This window comes from Anoplophora glabripennis, unplaced genomic scaffold (assembly GCF_000390285.2).
Source record: "Anoplophora glabripennis isolate ALB-LARVAE unplaced genomic scaffold, Agla_2.0 scaffold301, whole genome shotgun sequence".
NCBI lineage: Eukaryota > Metazoa > Arthropoda > Insecta > Coleoptera > Cerambycidae > Anoplophora > Anoplophora glabripennis.
The window spans coordinates 268,591-278,429 of NW_019416435.1; the positions used below are offsets into that span (position 1 = coordinate 268,591).

Sequence of the window (9,839 nt, forward strand, 5' to 3'; positions counted from 1 at the left end):
TTTGCGGATTCGGATTCCTGAGGGTCGAAAACATATTTGCGCCCAGGTTTGATCGACAGAGGAAAAAATGGAGGTTCAGCCTTCATTTCAATGGACTAAATACATACAGTAATATTATATATATATTTTATGCCTATACATATTATTCTCCAAACGCAATTAGTAGCAAGATTCTATATATTTTAGTAATTAAGCAGTGTTTTTAAGTTAAAACGACTCGTCAAAGTAAAAAAATATTTCAGGTTAGGTATATATTTTTGTACTGAAAATAGCAGTTAATTTACATTATCGGATTGTTAATGTGAAAATATAAACATTAGACTGTTGACTATTCCATGTTATACGTGTTTTAACGTCACTTTTGAAGAAGAAACTACATGTAATTTTAAAAACCGTATTTCTGTTTTTATAATGAAGGAATAGTAATTATAAGATTGTTTAAGCTTATTAACTAAAAATTATTGCCTACTCAATAAAAAAATATTATTGTCCTCGATAATCTATTACTGATTAATAAAATATTTACTCTCTTTCCTTATAAGATTGTATGCACACAAATTGGAGCCGTTCCTGAAAAATCGGGCGAATGTGGCTGCAGTTTAAATTATTAGACTTGAAGCGTTGGCCGCTAGAACAGCACCTGCCGGGTCCCGTTTCGTGACTCACGCTGGGCGATATTTTTTGTACAAAATCCCGTCCTTAAGTATAAAAGATTTACCTGGATCAGGAAGGCGAAGAACGGTAAGCGAAACTGACTGTCAAAATGTGATGCTTGTCGTTACTGAAAATCCCCAGTCATCCATTAGATCTATCTCAGCCAACTTCAACTTGTTGAAGTCCTCAGTTTACAGAACTCTGTAGTCTCAAAAGTGGCATCATTACAAAGTTAACGTCTTACAAAAACTATGGGCAGATGATACAGACAAAAGATTACAGTTTTGCGAGGAAATTAGGAGGAATTTATTTGAAACACAACCCAACTTAAAAAATCACATAATTTTCACTAACGCAGCAACTTTTTGCTTAAACAGAACCGTGAACAGGGAAAATACTAGGATTTGGAGCCCAGAAAATCCGCACTGGATGCAAGAAAAACATACACAACGGCCGGAAAAAGTGAATGTTTGGGCTGGAATAGTAGGAAATCGCATACTGGAACCTTATTTCTTTGAGGGCAATTTGACAGGCGGCATTCATTTGAATTTTTTGCGTTTTCAGCTGATTCTAGCCCAGGAATGAATTTTTTCTAACCCTAATGAGCACATATGCCTGCTGGTGATGTCTGGTTACAACAAAATGGTGTCCCTCCACATTTCCGCCTCGATGTAAGAAATTACCTTAATGAAGTTTTCTCAGATCGATGGATGGACAGAAGAGGGCCGCTTGAATGGCCACCACACTCCCCTGACTTATCCCCACTAGATTGTTTTTTGTAGGATTATCTAAAAAGCAAAGTGTATGCGAACAGACAAGACACTATTGAAGGATTGAAAAATCGTATCAGAGAAGTTCGAAACATAACACCAAATATTATTCAAAATGTAATTGGTAACTTTGCACCGAACTGGGCATTGTGCAAAGGTGCAATAAAATAAAAAGAAGTACTAAATTATTGTTTTCATTAAATTCATTCATTTTTTGACAACTACATATAACAAAAATGTAGGTATAACCTTATATGGCTGAGTTCGTCTTTAGAAGGGCTATCTGTTTATACTATAAAATATAGAGCCCTTATTAAAAAAATGTCGGCTCATACCAAGTTGTTTCGTGTCTCAGCATTCCTCATATTAAAGAAAAAAAATGTGAATTTCAATCCCCTCTTTTAAGAGGATATATCGCCTCAGGGGTGCAACTTTCATATAAGGTATTTTTACTTCAATCCTCTTATTTTTAGCTCTACATTCACTGGTTCCATCTTTGCTACTTCATTTAAAAACACCCTGTAGATTATTACTTTCAATTTTTTTGATCGTAGCCACAAAGTGTCTAGTTATAATAAGAAAGTATGGCGAATACCACTGAAATCCACCACTTTGCAAGAAGTCGCAAATAAAAAAAATATCCTAGGTCACAAAAGTTGAAATACGATACGCCAAAACCACAACTCAAAATAAAACATGCAAATATGTTACCAAGCTTAGTATTCGGTCTAGCAAAAAGTATTTTTAGATAGCGATTAATTAAATGAAATATTCGCTTACTAAGACACTTCTTTAATCTACAGAAAGATTGTTAGCATTATTTTAATTAACGGTTTTTGAAAAATCAATTATATAAAAGTTTTCGCTTTCGATTAAATATTTTGGTTAAATTTTGGTACTTATTTCTGGGACACTTTGTATATATAAACTACATTTTATCTAATAATATAATAAATACTCTTATAAAATTTTACTTATATCTGAAAAGTTTATGTCTATTAGGTTTTTTCTGATATAAGGGATTTATTTACAAAAATACTTTGGCATATTAAGATAAATAGTAATTAAATTTTATTATACTGCAAAATGCAAGAACTGCTAAAATATGACAAAGAGCTTTGAGTTAATAACAAGTAATGCCACTGTCTTCTGGAATACCATCACATTCCTTAATTTTTTTTCCGCCGGTAACCTCAACTTCCGTCCAGTTCCAGTCGGTGGCATTCTTTACGAACACATAAATATTAACACCAGATTCTTTGACATTGCCTGTAACATTTTTCAATGTAAATTCTTTAATTGGAACACCGCCGGTAGGAACGCCGGCGTGACTACCATAATCACCATGAATGATAATACCATAATTGTTTATTTCTTTTAAAGTTATATCTTCGTAAGTGACATTTGTAACTGACCCGGTAGCTCCGTACACTGTTTTTATCCTAACTCCATTGTCCGAGTTTAAAATCTGAGAATTTGTTATCAGCACATTTTCAACAATATTATAATCTCTGCCACCCACAGATCCAATTGACAGACCATGTCCACCAGAACAATAGCTGTCCTTAATTACAATGTTAGTACCGGATTTGATGGCAACACAATCATCTTGATTGTAAACAGTAAGACGAAGAATGGTAACATTATTGGATGTCCAAACGTTAATACCGTCTGTATTGTGACCTCCTAACGTGTCTCCAGCTCTGCTGTCTACATATATGTCACGTGCTATTACTCCGTCGCTATTTTCTATCCAAATAGCATGGTTGGAGGGATTTTTGACAGTTATATTACGAATTACTGAGTTTCTCAGTCCGTGCGCTACGAAAAATATCGGTTTTATTTTACCCCCATTGCCTCCTTTACCATCCCACCATAAGTTTCCCCTTACGTCTAGCACGTGGTCCATAGCGCCGCTGATTTCAACATCTGTCCCGCTGATGTTAAGTAACGGACCATCCCATTCGTAAAATCCCCATGTTAGCGTACCTTGGAAAGTGAGTTTGGTGCCCTGATTCAAATTCAAATTTAAAGTTTCGCCAGCCGGAACGCTTATTCCATTCAAGGTTATCTCTTTGCAGTCTTTTTCTGCATCTTTAATATCGTTCACATTGTATGTACTGATTGTACATGTAGCAGCAAGAGATGGGTGAACAGCTGTTAATAGTCCCAGTAAAAGGGATCCAGTCACGATAAAGGATCGCATCTGCGAAATTAATCTGAAAAAAAATTGTATAACCGTAAATGACAATATTAATAAAACTCTGTGGCTGTATTTTAATTTAGAGATATACTTTTGGAACCGCTTACTTTATTAAAATGTTGGAACTACATCATAACGTTAATAAAAAAAGCAAGTTATATTAGAAAGTTGCCTTTTAAAGATAACAGTATTTGGTAAAGTGTTTAGTATTGATATTGACCATCTTAAGACTTATTTCGACATATTCTCTCACTATTCTACAATACAAATTTCGTAGTCATTGAAAAGTAATGATTCTGATTGCTAACTGTCTATAATATTCTCTATTCAGTATTTCCATAAATTTGTTAATCAAAACTGTACACATTTAACATCCAAAAGACAAATTCAAAAATCTTATAAATTTGGACATACCTTATCTTATTTTTAATATACTTGTATTTGTAGATTATTTGATAATAATCAAGCGTTTTTATTTTTTCTGGAAAAACTACACTTATATTACAAGGTACTAGAACGTTTTTATCTGGTTATCGTCATAGAAACAAATTGTTGATACTGTGAGTAATGTAATAATAATATTCTTTAAGTACGATCGGTAAATGTTCTTTATCTACGTAAATAATATTTTAAATATAAGGATTTGCACTCTTAAAAAATATAAACAATACATGTTTTGTTCTATATACTTTGATACTTTAACTCTTCTACTAAAAAATGAAAACAATCGTTATGAAAATAAAAACAGAGGCGCGCGTAGTTGTCCAATATTCAAGGTCGATATTCAATATCGAATTTTAATACTGGAATCCCTATTTCTCTAAAAAAAGCAATAATAATTAATCTTTGCTAAACAGACATTCCATAAATTTCTTTTGTAATTTCATAAATTCCTGCCACAGTTCTGTATTGGACTAAAGATTTAAGTGGATGCATAATTCAAAATTATTGTCCAAAAGGTTGAATGGTAAGGTTTGCCAATGCATCACTATCGTTTCGTGACATCAATATATCTTCAGGTATGTATTGTACCGACCTAAAATGCTGGTCCACCGAGACAAGGGAAAGGACTTATCAATGATTGTGGAGACATTGAAATATGCAGCAATTGTCAAAGCAAGTATGTTTTTTAAAGTCGAAGTCAGGGAATACGGTAAAACAACTGTCTGAGTATTCCAACACATTTAAATACATATGTATATACAAAACTATAAGGACTTTATGGACATTATACTATTGTTAATGTGATCAGTAGGATTATTGATTTAGTCGTTGGAAAAGTTGAATCATTTAAGTTAAAAGTGTTGTAAAAAGATTGTTATCTAATAAAATATATAGGATGTTTCATAATGTCTTTATTAAGGAAGATGAATCTGTGCATGATTTTAAGTAAAAAAGTTCATATAAACATATGTCCTTAAATGCTTCGTTACCATGGTACAGAGTGTTAAAATTTCAATATTTTTTCTGTGTTTTCTTTGTATCTCCCACAGTGAAGGATTTCCAAATTCCGGCTTTTAATTTAGCGAGTTACAGGAAACCTTTTTAATTTTTTTGCTCGAAAACGACAGTAGATACGAAAACATTACAGGAGACAAAAAAGTTTTTAAATTGAACAGGGAATTAAACCTTTGTTCTATAAAGTAAAGACCAGTGATGTACCGGAAGAAAGTTTGCGAGGCTGAAAGGAGGCTCGACCCCAGAAAAAGTATTACCCCGTAGATCGTGATAACTATGAGGAAGGGCCAATGAAGCAGGTAATCTAAGTTAGCCTACGTTCTAAATTTGAGCTACATATCTCAAAAATTGTGGCAGATACAAAAAAAAAAAACTGAAAAATTATTGAAACTACTTTTATGGCCACATGTTTACATATATGAATTTTTCTTTACTTAAAATCATACTCAGATTCATCCCCCTGATTAAAGACATATTATGAAACACCCTGTATATGTGTGTACTTCTGTAGCTTGATTGCTTATGCTATGTATCCAAAAAGAGTTGCCAGAAATCGGTTCGGTACTTGCATTTCCTTAAACTCAAAACCATCATCTATGATCCTTCTGAGCTCAGATCATAGTAGTATTGACTTTCACCATTTCTATTTTCCTTTCATGGATTATCTTTAGTGTTTGGAGAACCATCATTTTCACCGCTTCTTCCACTCTGGTGTACCTTTGGGACACTTCGAAGATGGCTACTTTGGTGTCTACATCACTGTCTTTTGGCATCGTGGTTCCAATTGGAAAGTTTATTGAAAATTTTATATGTTGTCGGAACCTGGAATACGAGAATGGTTTCCGAACTAGCTCATATCTTTCATAACTTGGCCTCACATGATACCACATAATGTGAAAGCAGTGTGACTCTGCCTTAATATAAAGTCATATAAGCAGGTCTACGGTTGAACCTGAAGTTATTTAGAAATACTTTGTGACTCATATTTATTACTTTTTGTTGCCCCAGTTGACAAACTGACAGAATCCGTTGTTGTTACTGACCGAGAGGATCTGTTGAAATAATATTTTTTGCAATAGACATTTTTGAATAAGTGGAAATTGATTTTGATGAGTTTTAGATATAACCTTTATGTATACCTGCTATCATTCTGTTAACATACTATAACGATTTTTTAACTAATGATATTGTAACGTATCTACAGATTAGTATGTCGCTCTCTGTCAATAGGTACAAAGTTTTCTGTAATTTTTTATTTAGTCGCGTTACAAATTTGATATTATTTTTGCTTTTCTATGCTATGCTATGTTATCATTCAATTTACTTCAAAATCTATAAAACACGAATATTTGGCAATGCAGTATTTTTCACATATGCATAAATATTACGAAAGAGACTGATCTCATATATCTAAGGCACTGACAATTGAAATCGTAAGTACTAAATGTAGATATGTACATATGAAAAAAGAACTGTATAATTATATTCTTAAAAAAAATCTATCTATTTAACTACTTCAGAAACTATAGACAGGAGATCCAATATTCGAAGCGTAGTAATTGTTATATTGTGCTTATTGGAAAATAGATTCAAAAGTTTGTAACTTACATTCATATATTTTTCATAAATGTCAGATGCTACGATTTCAGGTATTCAATACTAGAATTCCACCAAGCAATGCGATTCTATCTCCGAAACCTTTATTCCAGACAGTACAGTATGTTAATGTTTTAAAAGTTAGTAGTCCATTGAAATGTTACATTTTTTTAGGCTTAGCGTGCAAAAGTCAGAGCACGCAATTTTATTTTTTGTATGTCAAGAGGGGGTTAGTGTAAAGTTAAATCCATGTTTGTGGGGTCGCAACCCTTGAGCGTCGGCCGCCATCTTGTAAAAAGGGCTGCGAATGGTTTTTATACAACTACTTACTATATCGGGCAAACTATTCCTCGCACAAAATATTTGTAACCACATTTCTTGTTGCAAATTAATTTCTCTACAAATTTGGTGCCGTAACTTTTAGTCGTAGAACCAAAAATAACAAAGTTATTAACGAAAATATATAAAAATTTGGGAAGAAATTTTCTTTTGGTCGTTATAACTTTTTTCTGGTCATTTTACAAAAAAAATTACATCAGAGCATTTTGATAGAGGGGTTTTCAAGGAATAATTTCCATTACAAACTTTTTTCNAGCGCTCTCGCATTCTGTGAGTATGAAAAAAAAAAAAACAAAATGTGATGCGACATTCATAACTAAAATTTACCTTTATTTGCATAACATTCTACTCCCGGTTTACCATTCTATCTAAAAAAAAGGTAAGACCAATGTTTTAGGAAATTTTCTTTTAGTTTCAAAGAAATATGTAAAAAAGAACAATTGCCCATAAACCAAACATTTGTTTTTTTTTATGGAACACGTTGTATATTTGCCGCTTTTATGAAATCCTCTCCTTTTTCTAATTACAGTGATGTATAGGTCATATATTTGCTTTGACGTTTTGCACAATATGTTGGCTTGTTTACTGGCCATCCACAACGGATAAAGTCAAGATTGCCACGGAATCGGTACACATTTTTGCTTTTGCGCCATTAAATTTACTAAACAGCTATATTATATAAGGGAAGTTAACTTCACTGCCATTGTTATTGACTTCTAAATTTATCATACCTAAGTCACCAGTTATAAGTCGTTTTAATAGGTCATAATAAAAAGGAAATGACGTTTCTAAATGCTATTTTTTTTCTATCTAAAATACATGACACATATTTCAGTAAAAGTGCTTAAATTAAGGATTTTGAAAATATGAAGGTACATTTAATAACATCAAAATGCAACAAAAAACTAGTAGTTAGACATACCTTCTATACTTATTGATTTATTCTACTTTCAAACTGTGGAGTACTACTAAACAATTTGTATTTTTTCACAAAGTACGTACCTACTCTAATATTGACGTATACATTCTTATCAGATTATCGCCGCAGGGACAAGTTAATGTTATTGAAGAAGGTAAAGTATTTAGGCACTCACATTTTTTTAAAGTGCGAATGATGAATGTTTCTTATCTAGTGTACATTATAAATAACATTAAGGAATTGTATGGTTTAATAAAAATAATATGCAATTTTGAAAGTGGAGATAGATTTAATCCCTGGGGCTCGACATGTGTCAATTAATATAATTTATTATTACTAAAAAATATCCGATAGAGGTAAGTATAGGCAAGGGTTTCAGTCTACGAAAGCATCGTCATCGTTTTCATCACTCTCGAATGTGAAATTTGAATTAAGCGCCCCAAAAAACGCCCCCACAATGATTTTCGGGTTGTTTTTATCAATCTTGTTAGGAAAATTCTCGGAGATGACGTCCACGTCCAGGTTCGGCCGCACCAGGTGTCCGGGGGTGTACGACGATGGCATATTTGAATTCAGCGACCCAAAAAACCCCCGGCCGCCGAGTTTCTCTCCTTCCCCGCGTGATTTGTGGAAGAGTCCCACGGAGATGAAGTTCATCGGCGTTCCTGAGCTCCAAGTCTTCGGGGGGTCAATTTGAACATCATAATCGTGATCAGCGACCTCGAAAACCCCCGAGTACCCGATTTGGGCCAGTTCTGACTCTTATTTACAAAGTCTTGAAATCTTCCAAAAGGCGTCTCATAAAATGCATTCTTTTAATGCATTTTTAGCTGCAGCAATGCAATTTCCGGTTTGTCAGAAACACAAAGTAGCCACATTTTTTACAAAAAATTTTTGGAAGAGAATGCAAAAAACCGCATTCCGATCCGTTTTTATGGAAAAAATTCCGAACTTTTGTGCTTCATTGCCTCGCCTAGTTTCTAAATACAACATGTCGCAGCTGTAGAAAAAAGGACAGGTCAATTATTATCCAGACTTTTGCGTAGATGTAAAAATCTCTATATTTTATAATATAAATGGTAGCCCTACTAAAGACGAATTCAGGGATATAAGGTTATTTCTACTTTCAGTCATGGTTTTATCAAAAAAATTTAAAAAATTGTCTCTTCTGCACTTTTAAAAACATACCTACTCTTTATTAATCTTTTTCTACTTACTTTAAAACTTTTTTTTGCTTAAAATAAAAAAAAAACACATCGATAAACACATAAAATTCACCAGAGTACCTTCGGTATAATGTGAATCGTTTTAGTTCCAATTCTTTCGTTGTTAAATTATTTTGAAAAATGGTTGCCCGTTTAAGCGAAAACCAGAGAATTGAAATTTTAATTATGATTGGATGCGAAGATAAAATCCGGAGTCTACAGGAAGTATGTGACTTATTTCACAATAAGTATCCAGACCAAAGAATTAGTCGAGCTATAATAAGTAAAGTATCAAAAGAGTTTGAAGAAACCGTTAAGGGGGCGATTTAGTATGTATATTTTTACCATGTAACAGAGCTTCAGATGAGAACACAAATCATCGAAGAAACTAACATAATTGAATATTATTATATATCAATGTATTCGCAATGGTTCCCGCTAGTGAGTGAAATAAATTTCAATGCTCATGAGAACAGAAGAATAATTTAAATAAATGCCAAAGTACCTCAATTTTAACCATACTGTTAGTCTGCCAATATATTGCATTTCCGACGGAACTAGGTCAGGCACAATAACCAAACTACTTCACTCACTAGAACGGACACTTAGGATCATTTGTATTTAATTTTCAGATTAATATTTATTAACAATTCTATAATTTGTGTCCTCAAGTAAGATGACAACATTTTACACAC

General features: G+C 33.1%; 1 protein-coding gene across 1 annotated transcript; it reads right to left on the minus strand.

Annotated features, from left to right (window-relative positions):
* Positions 1-2,472: 2,472 nt before the first annotated feature.
* On the minus strand, positions 2,473-4,134 carry LOC108909057 (endopolygalacturonase 1-like). Its single transcript, XM_018713283.2, has 2 exons — positions 4,042-4,134; positions 2,473-3,643 (listed from the first exon to the last, which is right to left on the minus strand). Exon 2 carries the CDS (start codon positions 3,628-3,630, stop codon positions 2,548-2,550), a length of 1,083 nt encoding a protein of 360 aa, XP_018568799.1. The 5' UTR covers positions 3,631-3,643; positions 4,042-4,134; the 3' UTR covers positions 2,473-2,547.
* Positions 4,135-9,839: the final 5,705 nt, after the last annotated feature.